At 46.7% G+C, this 20630-nt stretch overlaps 2 protein-coding genes across 6 annotated transcripts in view; one reads left to right on the top strand and one right to left on the bottom strand.

The window, feature by feature from the left end:
• Window positions 1–6094, bottom strand: part of Hexd (hexosaminidase D) — a 16559-nt gene extending 10465 nt beyond the window's left edge. The window contains exons 1-3 of one of the 3 annotated variants that reach the window (XM_021212326.2): window positions 5691–6094; window positions 4691–4827; window positions 908–1017 (exon numbers count right to left, since the gene is read on the bottom strand). In XM_021212326.2, the coding sequence (XP_021067985.1) occupies window positions 908–1017; window positions 4691–4774 (194 nt within the window). In that variant the 5' untranslated portion in view covers window positions 4775–4827; window positions 5691–6094. The remainder of the gene's footprint in view (window positions 1–907; window positions 1018–4690; window positions 4828–5690) is intronic. The other 2 variants (XM_029546050.1, XM_029546051.1) reach the window with 2 other exon arrangements.
• Window positions 5704–20630, top strand: part of Ogfod3 (2-oxoglutarate and iron dependent oxygenase domain containing 3) — a 32766-nt gene continuing 17839 nt past the window's right edge. The window contains exons 1-8 of one of the 3 annotated variants that reach the window (XM_029546052.1): window positions 5704–5738; window positions 5906–6038; window positions 7414–7631; window positions 9583–9658; window positions 10669–10711; window positions 12795–12859; window positions 13194–13250; window positions 15001–15154. In XM_029546052.1, the coding sequence (XP_029401912.1) occupies window positions 5965–6038; window positions 7414–7631; window positions 9583–9658; window positions 10669–10711; window positions 12795–12859; window positions 13194–13250; window positions 15001–15154 (687 nt within the window). In that variant the 5' untranslated portion in view covers window positions 5704–5738; window positions 5906–5964. Of the gene's footprint in view, window positions 5739–5820; window positions 6039–7413; window positions 7632–9582; window positions 9659–10668; window positions 10712–12794; window positions 12860–13193; window positions 13251–15000; window positions 15155–20630 lie in introns of those variants that run through there. The other 2 variants (XM_021212327.2, XM_029546053.1) reach the window with 2 other exon arrangements.

The raw sequence follows: 20630 nt of genomic DNA, 5'->3' as shown, positions 1-20630 counted from the left end.
AGTCCTGGCTGTCCTGGAACTTACTCTGTAGACCAGGTTGGCCTCGAACTCAGAAATCCGCCTGCCTCTGCCTCCTGAGTGCTGGGATCAAAGGTGTGTGCCACCACTGTCTGGCCTGTATACACATTTTTAACATGTGAGGTCAGAAGAGAACTGCTTTGTGGGATCTGGGAATGGAACCTGGGTCCTCTGGAAGAATATTCAGCGCTTTTATTACCTAAGCCATCTCTCCAACCCCATGTTTTATTTTTATAAGTTTTTTAGGTTTGGGGTTTTTTGTTTGTTTGTTTTTTTGTTTTTTGTTTTGATTTTTCGAGACAGGGTTTCTCTGTGTAGCTCTGGCTGTCCTCGAACTCAGAAATCTGCCTGCCTCTGCCTCCCGAGTGCTGGGATTAAAGGCATGTGCCACCACTGCCCAGCATTTGTTTGGATTTTGAGACAGGGTTTCTCTGTGTAGCTCTAGGTGTCCTGGAAATTGATTCTGTGGACCAGGCTGGCCTCAGACTCAGAGATCCGCCTGGGATTAAAGACATGAGCCACCGAGGCCAGGCTAGGCTTGTCTGTTTTTGAAACAGGATTTCAATCTGCAGCCCAAGGTGGCCTTTGACTTTCAACAATCATCCTATCTCAGCCTCCCAAATGCTGGGATCATAGGTGTGAGCCACCACACGTGGCTACATGTTTTAATTTTATAACCAAATTTTTATTTATTTATATATATATGTATGTATATGTGTATACACACACACACACAAATGTATACATATATATACATGCACTTAGGAAGACAAAAAGGAATGTAAAATGTTAGTTTCCAATTATCCCATCCACAGTAATGCCATGCCTTCCTTGTTGGTAGCCCTCCCCTCTCCCACCCCCCACTTGGCACCCCTGCTAGCTTTGATACCTGTATGCATGCTTGGCCCTCAGCAGCCTCAGGTGGCCCTCATAGGGAAACATGTCTTCGTACTCAATGAGGAGGCCATTTGCACCAAGTGCATGGAACAAAGGAAAAACCTGGATAGAGACAGAGGGTGTTGGAAAAGTGGCAATCTGAACAACTCACGACTCAGAGGAAGTGTGCGCCTTTTCCTTTCTAGGTTTTGGAGAGGGATGGGAGTTGATATTCATATTTCTCTCTTGCAAACTTTAAATCTAGAATGTGTATTTGATGCTTGTACAGGAGTGGTATGTGCCTTCAAATAGCAATAACAATGCTGGTGGCTCAGCTGAGGAGGGAGGACTTGGGCCAGCTGGGGGAGTCATGCTGGAGCCAGGTCAGAGGGGTCTAACACAAAGAACCCATGTGCCTTAGCATCAGGGACACCAGGAACAGCTCTGAAGAGATGAGTTCGGCTCCTGGGAAGGAAAAGCAGGTGAGGGTATGTGTGCAGAGGTAGCAGGTGGTATGCAGGCGTGCCGGGGAAGGGCTCAAAGTCTCAGAGCTCCTTCCTCCCATTCTCAACACTTTCTTACCTTTATGTTAAGTGTAGGAATTTCCCTGTCTTCAAGGACTTTTAGGACCTGTTCATGCTTACTATACAGAATAATTGGGATTGATTTATTTATTGGTCTGAGATCAAGGCCAGGGATTTAAGTAAGAAAAAAAGCAGAACATAGGCACCAATGAAGGGGCCTCATCTACATCTAATACAACGATCAACCTCCAAATAAGACTCAAACATTCTCGTGCTTTCTTTCCTAAAGTGCAGCAAAGTTCTGAAGCATGCTGAATCAAGGATATCAGGTGGTGACTGAAAATCAGCTGCAGATGATTCACAAAATGGACATTAAGCGAGTCCAAATCAGAGGCAGCCCGACCATGGAGAGACGTAATCTTAGTCAATTACCCAGAGATCAATTCGATGATGGTGGCAGCTACTCCCCAGGGTTCTTGCCTGTGGCTTCCCTGAGCTCTCTATGGCCTCCTGACACCTGCAGGCCCTCCTGGGCAGCTCTTGCTGGGCTCTCTGAGAGGCTGGGACCTCACAGCCATGAGTCCTCTGCCTCTCATGGTTTAGATGCTAGCAGAGGTTTCCACTGCTAAGCTGTTTAAATCACATCACAAGTTAACTTTTCTTTTTTTCTGGAATACTTTAAAGCAAATCCCAGACCTTCACTTGCAAATGCTTCAATTTATATTTTCCTATTTCAAAAAGCTGTGGCTTGGGTCAGATTTATACATTTTAAGTAGCTTTGTTTGTTTGTTTGCGTGTATGTGTTAATGTATTTTCATGTGTGAAGAGGTCAGAGGTCTACTTCACAAGTGCTGAAATTATAGGTAAAAGCCATCTCCCCTGCCCCTCCAGCAGATTAAAAAAATAAATTTTTTCAACATTTATTGTGTGTGTGTGTGTGTGTGTGTTCCTATACGAACATCAGGGAGTTTGTGAAGTGGTTCTCTTCTTCCTTTATGTAGGATCCAGGGAACAAACTCACAGCATCAGGCTGGCGGTACCTTTATCCACCAACCACTTTCGCCCAACCACTTTCGCCCAGCTGCTTGAGCAGAATTTTTTTTGTTGTTTTTTGTTTTTTGGTTTTTCAAGACAGGGTTTCTCAGTGTAGCCCTGGCTGTCCTGGAACTCACTCTGTAGACCAGGCTGGCCTCGAACTCAGAAATCCACCTGCCTCTGCCTCCCGAGTGCTGGGATTAAAGGCGTGCGCCACCCCTGCCCTGCTGCTTGAGCAGATTTTTAAAGCAGTATCTTGTGCTAATTCTGAGGCAGGGTCTCACTCTGTAGACCTGGCTGGCCTGGAACTCACAAAGATCTGATTGCCTCTGCTTCCCAGCTGTGTACTGTTCTTTTGAGACAGGCTTTGACACTGCACTCCAGTGGAACCCACTTGTCTTCTCCTGTACCAGCCTCTTAAGTCCTGTAGTTCCAGGATTTGATGGAACCCCAGGATTTGAGAGGCTGATTCAGATTCTTCTCAAGGTTCTAACTGCCCTGAGTTACAGCAGGTAGAATTCATTAGAATTACTGATAGCTTTCCTTTTTTTTCTTCCCTACTCCCCACCCCCCACAATCCTTTTTGGCAGGAGGTGTGTATATGTGTCAAAATAGGGGCTCTCATATAGTAAATAAATCCTGGCCTCAAAGTCAGAGACCCACCTACTTCTGCCTCCTGAATGCTGGAATTAAAGCACTATGCCATGACCACCTGGCATTTGTATTGCATTTTAAGGACCTGTACCAAAGACTTAGTACTCCTTTTGGGTCACTGACCCCAGACTTGGCCCCACTACTTGGCCTTGACATACTTATTGATACTACTGTTATACTGCCAACTCGACCACTATATATCAGAAATGATTCTGCTTAAGATGACTTAAATCAGATGCTTTGGTGTGTGAGTGTGTGTGTGTGAGTGTGTGTGTGAGTGTGTGTGTGAGTGTGTATGTGTGTGTGAGTGTGTGTGTGTGTGTGCGCGTGCGCGTAGGGCATGGAGGAAGAGGACACTTGTAGAAGTAAAGTCTCTTCTTCCACTATGCTGGTCCTGGGGATTAAACTTCTGTCTTTAGGCTTGGTACCAAGTACTTTTACCCAGTGAGCCGTCTCACTGACCTTGTTTTTTTTTTTTTTAAGATTTATTTACTTTATATGTGTGTGCCTGTGTGAGTTTATTGCACCAACTACAGGGAGGTACCCACAAAGGCTGGAGAACACTGGATTCCCTGGAAATGGAGTTACAGGTACCAGTGGTGAGTTACCTGATGTGGGTTCTGGAATCTGAATACTGGATTTCTTCACTGAGCCATTCCCTTGACTGCCTTTTGAATATGTATACTCTTGATGGTTTGGACAATTTCTTTGTTTCTAGAAGTGAGTGGCTTTTGTTTGTTTGTTTTTTTGAAGACAGGGTTTCTCTGTGTAACAGCCCTGGCTGTCATGCATGCTTTCTCACAGGTCTCACAGGAGAGTCCTTCCTGCCTCTTCTAGTTTCTGGTTCATTAATTTGTGACTTTATCGCTTTGTTCCTGTTGTCTCAGGGTGTCCTTGTTTATGTGTCTTCTCAACTTTATGTCTAAAATCTCCTCTTTTACCAGAGTTTGGATCCCTAACAGTCATATAAAAGCCAGGGATGGTGGTGTGTGCCTGTAACCCTGGCACTGGCAGGGTCAAGACAGGCAGGTTCCGAGTTTTACTGCCATTCTGTCTATCTGAAATGGTGAGTTCCAGGTTCAGTGACAGATTCTGTCTCCAAAATAAATAAATAAATAAATAAATTTATAATAAGTAATATATAATATATATGATATATAAATACATAAATTTATAAATAAATAAACAAATAAACCTCTGATCTTCACATAAACACATAGGAGAACATACAGTGTGCTCTCCCCCATAACACAGACCCCCAACTGTAATCAATCCACAGGAAACTAGAGTGACTTCGTCTTAGCCGGTCAATTTTCTGAGGACTATTTCCAGGTAAGGTTATAATGACCCAAGTTTTAAGGCTTGAACTTATCTTTTTGGTGGATGCAATTCAAGAACGGCAAAGAGGTCATGGATCCCTCTGTCCTCTGTGCCACCCTGCTGTCCTGTCTGGTTCTGAGGGGAACTGGGAGGATGAAAACCCCATGCTCTGTCACCACCAGGATCCAGAAGGCCGCAAGGCTGTCTCACTAGCGCTTGCTTCCACAGAGTGAAAGGTCAGTCCAGGTGAAGGGAGTCCTTACCTCAGAGAGATAGGAAACCCTTGGTGGCGCTCCTTTAAGGTCCAAATGAACTAGTCTCATCTTAAATGGCGTAGATGATGACATGTTGGTATTTCTTTGTAAACTTCTCTAACAGTATCTCTGTCTGGGACTTCTTCCTGGTGGAGAGAACTTAAGTTACAAAGAGGAGCAGACACAGCCCTCTCCTTTATTTCCACATTTGAATACAGTATTTGTAAATTGCTCTGAGATAGGCATTCATTAACCACTTAATGACCACTTATTTCCTTGTGAGATTATTATGATTTATAGCCACAAAAAACTCTGCAAGCATGGCAATGAACACCTTCCCCACCCCGCCCCCTCCTGAGGGAGGAGGATCAAAGTTGAAGACTTGCCTGGGCTATAAAGGAAGGTCAAGGCTAGCCTTTGCAATTTAATAAGACCCTGTCTCCAGATTAATAAGTAAAATGAGGACTGGATTGCTTAGTGGTACACTTGTCTAGCATCCAGAAGGCCTTAGGTACAATTCCTAGTACTGAAAATCAATTAAGGCAATGGTAATATGGAGAGATGGTGACTAGCTCGGTGATACAGCACTAGCTGCTCATTATGCCAAGAACCCTGGGATCCACCCTGGCTACTGCAAATAATAACAACAATAACCTGAAAAGGGAATAAACTCTACATATATCAGAACTGACTATAGTTTCCATTAGTTAATTTCTGGATGACACTGAAACAGTTTTCCTACCTTCTGTAAAATCACAAGCGATTATTAGAGTTACTGAGTTGTGCATCCAGTTGCATGATTTCACCTGCTCGTCCTGTGCAAGGACTCAAAAGTCCTAGCCTTAAGAACCACACCCCTCTACGCTCCCGCTCAATCCCCAACCCCGCCCGACCCGCCACTCTAAGGCAGCTCAAAGTCCCTGACAGGGCGGAGGAAAGGAGAGGGCAGCGGCCGTAGGAGACAGATCATCCTGGTCCAGCACAATCGGTGGCTGTGGGCTTGACTCACCCGCGTCGCCGCCGCAGCCCAGCTACGGGAGAACACAGAATTCCGCAGGTGCCTCAGGGTTGCAGCGCCAAGGGCCGAGAAGGCCCCGCCTCCCCCCCCCAACCCCCGCCACCGCTCGGCCTCCGATTGCTCTCGTCTGGCCGTGAGCCGGACGAGGACCGAGCGCGTCGCTCCCGCGTCCCGACCCCGTTCCCGCCTCGCTTTCGCTGTCGCAGCTATTGCCCTGAGCTTGGTGGCTTTCGTGTCGTTGCTGACTCTGCGACGGCTGGACCCGATGGCACCTCAGCGGAGGGGACCACCCAGAATTCCCGAGGGAAGTAGTGCTGCAGAGCGTCGGCGCGCGAACAGGTAGCGGGATCCTTAGGGACCAGGAGGCCGCGCGCCACAGCGGGCGGAGCCTGACTGGTGTGTGGGGGCGTGGCCATTCCGAGGGCGGGGTTGGAGGGAGGCGGAGCGTGGTCTTGATTGCCGTGTCCGTGGCAGAGTGGGACGTGGCCATCCCAGGGATGGGGCCTGGCAGGGGTGGGAAGTGCTCATGACAAGGCGGGGTCTGACTTGTTGGCCCCTGGCTGGAGGTGACAGGTAGGACCAGCCCTACTGAGACGTGAGCAGGCTTGACTTAGAGGGCGTGGAAGTAGTGTGGGCGTGATGTATTGGGGGCGTGACTTGGTTGGAGTATCCTGCGGCATCCTTTCTATAGTGAAAATGTCCACGTGGCTGCCCTCCTCCAAGCTCTGCACGGAGGTCCTGCCCACAGGAAACTTGGAGTCGAGCTGCATTCAGTCACGTGAGCTGGTTTCTCTCGCTGGGGACCATTTCTGAGCCTTTATGACTCCCCACCGCTGCATGGTCTACCTCTTCACATCTCTGCTGGTTACCTCATCCTAGCCTTTCACACCTCACCTATCCAAAACTGGCCTTGTGAGCCTCTCTGTCAAACCCACACCTGAATTGGTAACTAAGAAACGGAGTCTTTAGGGACAGGAACCTAACTCTGACAATTCTGCATGTATTTCAAGACCTTCCCTGAGACCTTTCCTGGACAGCGGAGCTCTGCTACTCTATACACACAGACGTGTAGAGACAGACAGAGCTTCATCAGGGACTGGACCACACAGACCTGGGTCATAGAGGAAACTTTCACATATTATTTCTGACATTCTTCTGTGTTCTTCCTGGCCCCAGGTTTATGATTTGAGTTAAGTAGATATGCTTCGTGTAAGCTGGTTTAGGTACACATGTGTTCATGTAGGAACATAGGCTTGGGATGGGGCAATCATATATGGATGCATGAGTGATCAGAGACTCACATGCCCTGACAATCCTCCAAATAGGTGCTCTGTGGGCTGGACAGAAGTTACCTATGGTCAGCCCACTTTTTTTTTTTTTTTTTTCCCATTAAAGCACATATTCAGCCCTGTCTAGTCAGAGAAGATGGGTCCACTGCCCGGGGAAGCTCTTCAGAGGGGTGGTCCATGGTGGGCATCCTAATAAACTTGAGTTGTGGATGGAAGTAGATGCCCTACTTCCCACCAGCTGCTTCATAATTAGCCCACAAGTACTTGCCATATCTCAGGATTGATGGGGTACATCCATCTGGATCAGCGATCAGTGTAGACACAGCCCAAGCCTGGTGACATCCAGTGTGAACATCTTGTGGGCTTGATTGGCATGCTTAATATGATAGCTGCATCCAGTGGTTGGTTATCTTCTCTGTCTTTAGTACCAAGAAGGACCGGCTGCCTCAGGAGGCACAGAGGACATGGCTAAGGATTGTGGCCTTTGGGGTCGGCCTTGCTCTGGTCACATTCCTGCTCTGGAGTAGTGTGGGGATCGATGATGATGTTGCTGAGGTTGTGGCCCGTCGTGGTGAGGTCCTAGAAGGCAGGTTTATTGAGGTTCCCTGCTCTGAGGACTACGATGGTCACCGAAGGTTTGAAGGTATGTGCCACTGGCTTTTCAATGAAGAGTGACTGGTAGGGGCTGGAGACATGGCTCATCATTCAAGAACACTTGTTGAATTTCCAGAGGACCAGAGTTCAGTTCCTAACACCCTTGACTGGCAGCTCACAGCTGCCTGTAACTTCACCTTCAGGAGATCCAACTTCTTCTGAAGGCACCTGCGGTTATGTGCAATATAGTTATATCCAGACACACAGGAAGTGACAGAAATGAAACTCAGCATTGCCTTTTGCTACAGTTAAAACAATATATGTGGGCAGAGACAAACTTTCCCTTCCCAGATAGACAAGCTCACACTTGACTGGAAAATAAAAATGTTTCAGAGTTGGCTTCCAGTGCCACTCAGGTATAGGCAGCACCTTAGCAAGCTTCTGTGCCCGGAGGCTGCCTGCAGAGAGATAACAGGATTAGGGAGCCGAGAAAGGGTCAGCGAGATGGCTTGGCCATTAAAGCACATAACACAAACTGGATGACCTGGGTTGAGTATCCTGAACCTACACAGTAGGAGAGAACCAACTGTTGTCTGTAGTTCTCTGACCTCTACACGATAGTTACAAGCTGGAGTCCTGAGGTTGGGCCCAGGGGAATAGAGGGAAGCTGCAATGTCAGGGTCACAGGGCCAGGTGAGGACAGCCTAGAGAGTACACACCTTTGGACTGGTTTGGTGGGATGGGGTGTTGGCCTCCTTGGGCCGCTGTTTTCCTGAACATTTGATACCATCAAGACACATTCTGGTCCTCAAATGTAGCATTTGGGCCTGGCTCTATAAGGGTGATTTATTTTTTACATTCAAAGTAATGTTTTGGATGTGAATGGAGAAAAGGTTCCATGTTCTTCCACAAAGGGGCACTCTCGTGATGCACAAGAACTCAGCCCTCAGCCACGTGTGAGACTTTGTGCAGAGGGAGTACTTGGTGGACTAGGTGGCCACGGACAAAGGGCACATCCTTTTCTCCTTCTGCAGTCAATAAAATAAACATGTTTCTGTTGTGTTGGATGATCTGTCCTGGGAGTCTACTTGGAATATCCTAATTTACAACACACACACACACACACACATACATACACACACACACACACACACGTGCACGCTTGCACAAATTATAAATGGCAGTTTACCAACCAGCATCTCTTGCAGGAAGGTACCCAGAGTTTACAGTCCCGTCTCACGTAAGAGCACGCAGCTCGCTCAGGGCAAGGGGAGCTGTCAGAATACAGGGACCGGTTGTTTGCCGAGCTTGCTGCTGATGCGCTACTCCATCCTGGCATCTCTCCAACAACTCTAAACACCATCACACTCACCTCTCCAGTCAGAGCTGCTTCCAACTTCTGCCCTCTGGGTGTCTGTCTGCATGACTCCATGGTGAAGGAGATGCAGAGATGAGTATGGCAGGCAGGTGCTTTGGTCCTGGGGACAGATGGTGACCAGAATGACAGGCTCAGTTGGGCTGTGTCAGAACTTTCTAAAGGGACTCTAGCAAGCAAGCAGGCTAAGAGCATTGCCAGACTGTTAGTGTGCTAGCAGAGGCCTATAATCTCAGAACTCAGGATGCTAAGCCAGGAAGCTCCTAAATTTGAGGCAGCCTGAAATACATAGAGAGAGACCATGTTTCTAACAAACAAGACAAAGCAAAACCAAAATGTCAGTGTAATGTCTGGGGACTTCCTTGTTTTCCAAGGGCTTGGGGCCAGTGTCAGGATCAACCTATATGGGAAACCCAGGACACCTGGCAGGAAGGAGATGTGAACTGAGGTTCTGCATAGGGTGAAATTCCAGTGAAAATTTTATCTGAAGTTGACTTTTTATCTGAAGTTGACTTTTAACTAGGTGTTTTAACCAAACTGGCCCTCCCTGGTCATGGTGGAAGACTTTATCAGCTTGGCCATGATCCTTAGAAGTCAGCATTTTTCCTTGGCTGTCACCCTCCAGGCTGTACCCCCAGGAAGTGTGGCAGAGGTGTCACTGACATCGTCATCACCAGGGAGGAGGCGGAGCAGATTCGCAGGTACCCATGCACCTCTATACTTTGTCTAGGGCATCCAGGAGTTGGGTTAAACAGGAGTGAGCCAGGGTAACAACAAAGTTTAGAGACACCCCCACACACACAGTTCTGTGTACCATCCTCAAGGGTTTTGGGGGTCAGAGGGCAGGTGGCGTCCTCCTTCCTGCTTCCTTTGAGGAAATGCTATGGCCTTAGCAATGTTTCTGCCGATGGAGCAGTCTAGAGGCCCAGCCTCTTCCCCAGGAAGCTTCCCCTGCTGTGGAGACAAGGGCTCTTCCAGCCCTAGCTGACAATCAGAAGGTAATATTTCACGTCTCAGTTGATCATAAATGCCAGCTCAGAAGCAGCTGATACTGGAGTTTTCTGTGTGTGGATTTAAAAAACAAGATCTTAAAAAAAGAGATTTCATTTTCTGATCAGCCAGCCATTCAGACTCAGTATGTGGCCCCTCATTTGGCCCACGAGCCCCATTCTTCTCTCTCCTCATGCTATTCCTACTACAGTGCCCAGCAGGAAGCCTGTCCTCTGTACCCTGCCCCCTACCCTGATCCTATACATCTGCGATACCTGAGGATTATTAATGCTTTCCTGAGGGGTTAGTGTTCCTTGGTAGCCTTGTCAACTTGCTTGCTCTTCACTTGGGTGGTCCTCTCTGGGATGGGATGGCTCTTTGACAGTCTGAACTGTAATTACCAAAATCCCCATCGATGACTGGGGAGCCGTCAGACCACAGACAAACTAAGAGGTTCCTTTGTTACAGTTTGGAATCAGGCCAGTGGTTTCCAAGTAGGCCACTGTGTTGGAGCAAGAGGGTGCTGATGTATCCTCAGCTTCGAGGGTTACAGTTTTGAGTTTCCCTGTTTGTTTACATCATAAATGTTGAACAAGCAGGACCTATAGATTGGATACTATTATACTGATTAGATACTATTTAACTGATGGTTTGCCTAGATGCTGTATGGAGAATGCTGTTAACTAAAACTTGATTTAAAGTTGTTTTTTACCCCCCACAGAATAGCAGAGAAAGGGCTCTCCCTAGGTGGATCGGATGGAGGGGTGAGTTGGCATGGTTCCATTTTCTTGATACATTTTAAGTTTGCTCTCCTTGGAAGGGAAGGAGAAAGTGTTGGACGCACAGGGTCCCCTCTGCTCCCCACCAGAGGCAAGGGCTAGTATGTCCACGGTGTTTCTCAGAGAGTGGCTGATATTCCTTCTGCCTAGTAGGCACAAAATATATCCCTCTTTGGGAAGAGAATGGATAAAGTCCCACATGGCCATCTCTTTAGGCTGCCTGGCTTCAGGTCCCACTGGCACTTCAGACCATACTGGCTATGGATAGGAAGGATGGGGGAGGAGTGAAAAGAGGAGAGAGGGAGGGAGCTGTTAAAGGACTCAGGAGCCTGGTGGCCAGGTGGCTGCTGGGAGAGGCAAAGCCCCTTAAGATGTTTAAATGGATCCCACTGCAGCAGCCAGCAGGGGCCTGTCATCTTCGCACCAGGGTAGATCATCCAAGGAGTAGGATGGTGGGTCCACCTGGAACTTGTGATATAATGTGGAAGTAAGATCTTTGTAGTTGTAATTGAGGGAGAGTCCTTATGAGGGACCTCAAATCCAAGGAGAGGTGTCTATGTAAGGGAGAGCCAGAGGGAAACATGAAGAGAAGAGAAAGCCTATGTGTAGATGGAGGCGGAAAGTGAGTTCTATGGCCACAACCAGAGAAAACCTGGGGTACAGATACTGGAGGACCCTAGACCTTAGGCCAGAAACCAAGGAGATGCAGGCAGCACTCCTTGCACCTCCTTGGTTCTAGACTTCTGGCCTCCGAGGTGGGAGAATGAAGTCTGTAGCTGGAGACCCTCATTCTGCACAACCGTAGGAATAGGCTGGGCTAGCCCCTCCTCTGTAAACGGAGAGTTGGGCAGTGGTCACTGGGATCTTGGACTCTGCTTGGTGTGAGGGAATGTCTGAGGATGGGTTTCCTCTCCCTGCATATTTTGGCAACTGCTTTGCATTGTGGTCTGTGGCAGGCCCAAATCAAGTCTGCAGAAGGTTGGCTTTCAGACTTTGTTATAATTTCAAACTGTTTCTGTGATTGCACAACCTCACCCATAATTCCCTCTTTAGAGTCCTGAAAATGAAATTCCTGTTATGCTGTTCATTTGAGTTCAGGGAGCTATTTGCTAAAGGAGTGTCAGTGAATGACTTGTCTCCTCCTCCTTATCCAGCATGACCTTGAGAGTCCCCATGTAATAGACTTCATACCTTTAAGTTCAGTAAACATTAGGCCCGTGTTGTATCTATACCTTAGCTAAGTAGTTGGAGAAATGAGATAAGGGGCCTGCTATGTGTTACTGCAGGCCATACATAGTGTAAAATGGTCCCTGTTGGTGCCTGCTTTCTTCCTGAGACACAGGGAAAGACTCAGAGTTGGACAGTTAAGGTCAGAAAACATTCGGCAGTTTCTTAAAGATTACTGGTGTGTAGTTCTATATGAAATGTTTAAGTGGGAGCCCAAGAACATGCACCTGTGGCCAGTATGTACAGAAGAACCCAAGGCTGTCGCAGGGATAGGCCAGCAGGTCTGACACATCCATACCCTGAATAGCCTCAGTGCTTAGCTGTGAGAAACAACGTGAGTTATGCCAGGGAAAGAAGCTCATCACAGGGTCTGTCTGTCTGTCTGTCTGTCCACCTCGGTAGAACACAGGCAGCTTCTCACAGAAAGTCGAGCTTCAGATGCTCAGGATGGCAGATGGGAGCAGAGAACAGAGAGAGGACAGAAAGGGTGGTAATTAGTGTGTGTGCAGAAGTGTGCACTTAGGCAGAAACTGGTCACACTGCACACCCGGGTCTTATCTTTACAGACCTAGTGGAGGAAAGAAAGGGAGTCAATAGGGTGGGCAGTGACTCACCATAATCATCTCAGATGTGTCTGGGGACTGTTTCTCAAAATGTTAGGCCAAAGAGTTTGGTTTTCTCTTTTTGACAGCAGAGAGAACCACATTTGTCCAGGCAGACACTGCACAAGGCAGGGTCTTAGGAAGTCAGAGGTAGAGCATTTATACAATGGATTGAGGCAACTGGGGTTCAACTTTGGCTACTAAAGTGACCGTGTTTTACGCACATTCATCTTTTTCAGGCATCTATCCTGGACCTGCACTCTGGAGCCCTGTCTGTTGGGAAACACTTTGTGAACCTGTATAGGTGAGAGGCTGGAGGGAGGAGAGTAGGGTGCAGGTGGGCATCCGGCAGATGCATGGGCTTGCTTCAGAGAGCAGCAGATGCATGGCTTGCTTCATAGTGGGTGCAGGTGGGCATCCGGCAGATGCATGGGCTTGCTTCAGAGAGCTGCAAGGTTCCTCTAGGGCTAGACTGATTGAAGGAAACAAGGAGACTGGGTGTGATAGTTTATACCTGTGGTCTGAGCTCCAAGTTGAAGATCAGCCTGAGCTAGAGTGAGACCCTGTTTAAAAACAAACAAACAAAAAAGCAAGGAAAAGATTAGTAACACCTGCTAATGTTATTTATTATTTCACAGATACTTTGGAGATAAAATACAAAATATCTTCTCTGAGGAGGACTTTCAGTTATATAGGTAAGGAAGATGGAGAGCAAGAAGAGATGGGTGTGGCCAGATACACAAAGGGAACTGAGGTCAGTTCTATGATGTCCTGATACATCAGGCCAGGGCAATAGCTCCTGTGTCAGCCAAGACCTGTGGGTGTACTAGGGCTGGAGGGATGGCTCAGAGGTTAAGAGCACTGACTTCTCTTCCAGAGGTCCTGAGTTCAAATCCCAGCAACCACATGGTGGCTCACAACCATCTGTAATGGGATCAGATGCCCTCTTCTGGAGTGTCTGAAGACAGCAACAGTGTACTCACATACATAAAATAAATAAATCTTAAAAAAAAAAAAAAAAGAAGAAAAGAAAAAAGACCTGTGGGTGTAGAGGAAGCCCAGCCTGTCTCTGGGTAGTGGGCAGCTCCCCTAATACTTTCTAAACCCTCTTGGTCCTGTAGCAGACATATCCTGCTGTTGGTCACAGCCTGTCACCTGTCATATGACCTGTACAGTTTTTACCTAGAGCAGCTTGCCTATCTGGGGAATTTTTTAAAAAATATTTATTTATTTATTTTATGTCTATGAATACACTGTAGCTGTACAGATGTTGTGAGACTTCATGTGGTTGTTAGGAATTGAATTTTTGGACCTCTGCTCACTCCAGTCAACTCCACTCACTCAGCCCCAAAGATTTATTTATTACTATACTTAAGTACACTGTAGCTATCTTCAGACACACTAGAAGAGGGCATCAGATCCCATTACAGATGGATGTGAGCCACCATGTGGTTGCTGGGATTTGAACTCAGGACCTTTACCCGCTGAGCCATCTCACCAGCCCTGGGGAATTTTTTAAAATTAAAGTGTTTATCTAAAGATTTTTTATTTTTTATTTATTATTATTATTATTATTATTATTATTATTATTATTATTTTGGTTTTTTGAGACAGGGTTTCTCTGTGTAGTCCTGGCTGTCCTGGAACTCACTTTGTAGACCAGGCTGGCCTCAAAGTCAGAAATCCACCTGCCTCTGCCTCCCAGCACTCCCAGCTAAATAATAAGAAGGAAAGAAAGAAAGAAAGAAAGAAAGAAAGAAAGAAAGAAAGAAAGAAAGAAAGAAAGAGTGTTCTGTGGTAGTTTGGCATTTGAAGTTCTACAATTTGTAAATTTATAAGACACACACACGCCAGGCATGGTGGCACGTGCCTTTAATCCCAGCACTCGGGAGGCAGAAGCAGGTGGATTTCTGAGTTCAAGGCCAGCCTGGCTACAAAGTGAATTCCAGGACAGCCAGGGCTATACAGAGAAACCCTGTTTCGAAAAAAGCCAAAAAAAAAAAAAAAGAAAGACACACTCACACACACACACACACTTTTGAGCTGTACATTTTTCCTGACATCATGGACACGCAAACCTCCTGGAATTACACAGAGCAGAGAGAGAGCGCCTTTCTTTCACAGATAGAACATGAACAACTGTGACCTAGGAGCCAGCCCGGAGGGAACACGAAACTTGTGTCTCTGGGTGACAGCGTGAAGACCATCGCCAGCCACAGGAATGTTCCTTACAGACGTTGCCACCAGCAGATGGTATACAAGAGAGTTAGAGATGGAAAACCCTAAATACTGATTTTTATCCAAAGGTCTGCTATGTTCTGTTAGGTTTAAGAGTGATGTGGAGATTGGTAATTAGGAGGAAAATTGAAAAAGAATGTTCTATAAAACATCTGAAATAATTAAAACTTACAAAGACACCAGACTGACCTGTGGCGTCCTCCGCAGGGACATTCGCCAGAAGGTCCAGCTCACCATCGCGGAAGCTTTCGGCATCAGTGCATCCTTGCTGTATCTGACGAAGCCCACATTTTTCTCCCGAATAAATAGCACAGAAGCCCAGACAGCTCACGACGAGTACTGGCACGCACACGTGGACAAGGTAAGCATATGGCGAGTGGGTTCCTTCTCCTGTCTGTGACCGGAACTCCAGGCACCTGCTCTCCATTTCTGTTCGCTGTTTTGGAGTTCTTCTCCCTGAGTTCCTATGGTGCACTCTCAGCTAGGTGATACAATTGAGGAGGCAGAGTTGTGTCACCGTGTCGAGGGCTGGAACAGAAGGTGTGGCTGCCGGAGCAGAATCAGCCTTGTGGTGTCCTTTGTCATACTTGTTCCCAAATTCATGTGCAACCTTTCTGATTGGACTGTGTGAGCAGAGGGTCCCTTTCGCTGCTTCCCCACCCCAGGTCTCTGTACCCCCACAGGATGTCCTCTCACAGCTTTTGTTGTTTTTAGTTTTTTTCTTTATTCCCCTCCCCAAGACCTTGTTACCAGCAGCAGGCTAGCCATGAGGGTCCGCTCCTGTCCTTGACCTCTTCCACAGGAGAGAAGTTAGAAGCAGAGTTAGAAAGTTTGTTGAAGACAAGCTGCACCCGAGGAGACCTGGTCTGGGTGTTAGGAAAGGAGCCCACGGAAGAACCTTAGCACGCACCGCGAATGTGACTTGGGAGCTTTGGAGCCACGCAGTCTGCAGCTAGGTTTAGACATTAGGGAGAGTTTTTGCCGGCATACTTTCTCTTACTTGCAGACTTTTGTTCTAGAAGAATCCGTGTAAGTACAGTCTTGCTGCTGGAGAAGGAAGCACTATTAGAGATAAAACCTTCCTGCTGGGCATGCGGGCTTCCCATAGATAGAGTTGACAGAGTACTTGCCTAACAGGCTTGAGGTCCTGGATTCAGCCCCCAGCGTCACACAGACGAGGCAAGATGTCTCACACTTGTAACCCCCAGCGCTTGGGAGGTAGAAGCAGAGGACTATGAGTTCAAGATCACCTTCAGCTATTTAGAGTTTGAGTCCAGTCCGGGCTACACGATACTGTCTCAAAACAACAAAAAACAACCAACTCTATTAAAATGACTCCTTATTTGTGTGTAAGTCACATGTAGGCAGGTACCACAAAAGCATGTGTTATTAGCCATTTTAACAGTCACAATCTGTGGTGTTTCTTGGAAAGTGGGTACAGTTATTTTGCAGGTGGCCTGATTAGTCATATGAAGTTCCTGGGGTGTCAGCTACTGAGAAATGGAAATCAGGGCAAAGAGTGAGAAGCCCTTTGGCCTCTCGTGTCTGTCTGCTCTGCTTTCTAAATAGTTATCTTGCCTGGGTCAGTTCATCCCTGCTGAGATTTCTCAGCTCCGTAGGCCAGTTATACCCAGTCACCAACATGAACTTTCTCTGTAAAGGTCCCTTCCCTTATACTGTAGACAGAAGGTGGGGGCTCTTACCCACCACCCAGTTCACCAAACATAATGCCAGGTAGCGACTGCCAAGATACTATGAGAAAGTAGCGTGTCGTCCCTTCTGTGCCATAGTCTGCCTACACCTTTCCTTCGAGCCTAGTAACTGGCAGCTGTGTGGCTAGGAGGCTCCTTTGCAGTATGGTAGGGTGGGCTGAAGTTTTTGTTTTTTTCTTTTTTTTAAGTTTTTTTGGTTTTTTGAGACAGGGTTTCTCTGTATAGTCCTGGCTGTCCTGGAACTCACTTTGTAGACGAGGCTGGCCTTGAACTCAGAAATCCGCCTGCCTCTGCCTCCCGAGTGCTGGGATTAAAGGCATGTGCCACCACGCCCGGCTGGGCTGAAGTTTTTTTTTTTTTTTTTTTTTTATTATATGTAAGTACACTGTAGCTGTCTTCAGACACTCCAGAAGAGGGCGTCAGATCTTGTTACGGATGGTTATGAGCCACCATGTGGTTGCTGGGATTTGAACTCCGGACCTTCAGAAGAGCAGTCGGGTGCTCTTACCCACTGAGCAATCTCTCCAGCCCTGGGCTGAAGTTTTTAAGGCGTCAGAATAGGGCACGGATCCTGTATCCTCACTGCTTGCCCTGTCAGGATCTCTTGATGTTTGCTTTCTTTGACTTGAGTTTCATTGCAGAAACTATTGGAGTCATGCCCTGTTGGCTTGCGTGCAGGGTTCGGGTTACTTTGGTATTAGCCTAGGATGGATGCTGGACTGGTGAGCACTCAGCTCATGAGGTCAACCAGCAGAAACACCCACAAACAGAGGAGTCTTGCATGGTGTCCTGTTGAGTTTCAAGAACATTCATCCAGGCCTCATTGGCCTGCTTACCTTTGAGGACTTGGGGCTCACTCTGGACATTCCATCCTTGTTAGGAGCCGACTGTTGTTATGGTGATTGGTTGAGGCACAGAAGCAGCAGGGAAGGGCAGGGTTTGGACTTGCTCAGAAGGAATTGGCTTTGTGCTGTTCCCACAGTGCCAACGGGGCTGATCAATCACTTGATTCTGTCTTTAAACTCAGGATGCAGGCAGTGGGGATGGCACAGGAGGTGGTGGTGGCTCAGTGTTTGCAGCTGGGCCTGGGAGTCTCATTACTCTTATCTCTTACCCCAGACTTGCTAATCGAATGACTCATCATCAGGCTGGAAAGAGTTCTAATTTGATTGAAATTCCATACACATCACACAGCACTGTCTTGGTGGCACACCTCACTAGTCACCTTTATCAACTAAATGTTGATCTGTGAGTGTTGTCTTTGACATCCCTTGGAAACAGCTCTGCATGTGGCAGGCATGCACTCTTCTGCCTGCAATACAGGGCACTGGAGATTCCCTATAGCACCTACCATCTACTGTATGTTCCGAGGATCCTGCAAGTAGGTGCTCAGCAGAAATGCCTGCCACGTCTAGTGTGCTTCTTGTAGGAGCTTAAACCTCCTGCTTCTTATTTCAAGAAATATGAACTGAGGGTTTTACTGCTGTGAACAGACACCATGACCAAGGCAACTCTTTTTATTTATTTATTTATTTATTTATTTATTTATTTATTTATTATCTTCTTTATTTACATTTCAAATGCTATCCTGAAAGTTCCCTATACCCCCCCCCCCCCCCCCGCTCCCCTACCCACCCAGTCCCACTACTTGGCCCTGGCCTTCCTTCGTGCTGGGTCATATAAAGTTTACAAGACCAAGGGGCCTCTCTTGCCAATGATGTCCGATTAAGCCATCTTCTGCTACATATGCAGCTAGAAACATGAGCTCAGGGGGTACTGGTTAGTTCATATTGTAGTTCCACCTATAGGGTTGCAGCCCCCTACAACTCCTTGGGTACTTTCTCTAGCTCCTCCATTGGGGGCCTTGTGTTCCATCCAATAGCTGACTGTGAGCCTCCACTTCTGTGTTTGCCAGACACTGGCATAGCCTCACAAGAGGCCAATATATCAGGGTCCCTTCAGCAGAATCTTGCTGGCATGTGCATTAGTATCTGGGTTTGGTGGCTGATGATGGGATGGATTCCCGGATGGGGTAGTCTCTGGATAGTCCATTCTTTCATCTTAGCTCTAAATTTTGTCTCTGTACCTATATCCTTTCATGGGTATTTTGTTCCTTATTCTAAGGAGGAATGAAGTATCCACACGATGGTCATCCTTCTTGGTTTTCTTGTGTTTTGCAAAATGTATCTTGGGTATTCTAAGTTTCTGGGCTAATATCCGCTTCTCAGTGAGTGCATATCTAGTGACTTCTTTTGTGATTGGGTTACCTCACTAAGGATGATATCCTCCAGATACATCCATTTGCCCAAGAATTTCGTAAATTCATTGTTTTTAATAGCTGAGTAGTACTCCATTGTGCAAATGTACCACAGTTTCTGTATCCATTCCTCTATTGAGGGACATCTGAGTTCTTTCCAGCTTCTGGCTATTGTAAATAAGGCTGCTATGAACATAGTGGAGCATGTGTCCTTATTACCAGTTGGAAGATCTTCTGGGTATATGCCCAGAAGAGGTCCTCCGGCAGTACTATGTCCAATTTTCTGAGGAACCGCCAGACTGATTTCCAGAGTGGTTGTACAAGCTTACAATCCCACCATCAACGGAGGAGTATTCCTCTTTCTCCACAACCTCACCAACATCTGCTGTCACCTGAATTTTTAATCTTAGCCATTCTGACTGGTATGAGATGGAATCTCAGGGTTGTTTTGATTTGCATTTCCCTGATGACTAAGGATGTTGAACATTTTTTTCAGGTGTTTCTCAGCCATTTGGTATTCCTCAGTTCCAAGGCAACTCTTATAAGGACAACATTTAATTGGGGCTGGCTTACAGGTTCAGAGGTTAGGTCCATTGTCATCAGAGGAGAGCATGGCAGCATCCAGGCAGGCATGGTACAGGAGAAGCTGAAAGCTAAGAGTTCCACATCTTCATCTGAAGGCTGCTAGCAGAATACAATACTGACTTCCAAGCAGCTAGTCTGAAGATTTTAAAGCCCACACCCACAGTGACACACCTATTCCAACAAGGCCCCATCTACTCCAACAAGGCCACACCTTCTACTAGCACCACTGCCTGGGTCAAGCATATGCAAACCATCACACCTTCTCTACCTGTGACATCCTCCCTTGAGAGTTGCAGCTTTCCCACCCACAGTGTCTTGCTTTGCTCCTTCAGGTCCTGAACTAACCATAACCAACCTAAGAAAAACATGTACAATCTTTTTTTCTCCTTAGGTCTCACTGTGTAGCCTTGGCTGGCCTAAAACTAACTCACTATGAAGACCAGGTTAGTCTCGAACTCATAGAGATCCGCCTGTCTCTGCGTCTCAAATGCTGGGATTAAAGGTGTGTACCACCAAGTCCTGGTCTAACACCCTGTTCTTTCAGAGGGAACTAAGGCTCAGAGAAGTCAAGTCAGTTCCTTAGGGTCACACAGAATGCTCTGCGGAAGCACTGCTTTCACATGCACATACCTACAAATAAAAATAAAACAAATTTTTAAAAAGACTTCTTTACAATACAGGGACAATTAGTGTTTCTTGAAGCTTTTTTTAATAACATCTTTTACTGTTTTTGTTTTTTTGTTTTTTTAAATTTATTTATTTATTATATGTAAGTACACTGTAGCTGTCTTCAGACACTCCAGAAGAGGGAGTCAGATCTTGTTACGGATGGTTTTGAGCCACCATGTGGTTGCTGGGATTTGAACTCCGGACCTTTGGAAGAGCAGCCGGGTGCTCTTACCCACTGAGCCATCTCTCCAGCCCCTTAATAACATCTTTTAAATTATACTTATTTCAAAAGTGTGTATATGTATGTGCACGCACATTCCGTGGTGCCTGTGTGGAGGCAGGAGGACAACCTGCTGGAGTCTGGTTTTGCCTTCCACCATGTGGGTCCCAGGAATTGAATTCAGGTCTATGGACTTGTTAGCAAACATCTTTACCTGCTGAGCCATTTCCCAAGCCCCTGTAGTCATGCTTTGGCAACAGCCTTTCTGTCTGTATGGTGTTGTTGTTGTTGTTGTTGTGGTTTTGTTTTGTTTTATTTCTTTTTTTTTTTTTTTTTTTTAAATTTGCTTGTTTATTTTACACACACACAAACACAGTAGCTGTCTTCAGACCCA

The sequence above is a fragment of the Mus pahari genome, chromosome 14 (genome assembly GCF_900095145.1).
Source record: "Mus pahari chromosome 14, PAHARI_EIJ_v1.1, whole genome shotgun sequence".
NCBI lineage: Eukaryota > Metazoa > Chordata > Mammalia > Rodentia > Muridae > Mus > Mus pahari.
Note: the sequence above shows the minus strand (reverse complement) of the source record. Positions and strands in the feature narration are given on the sequence as shown.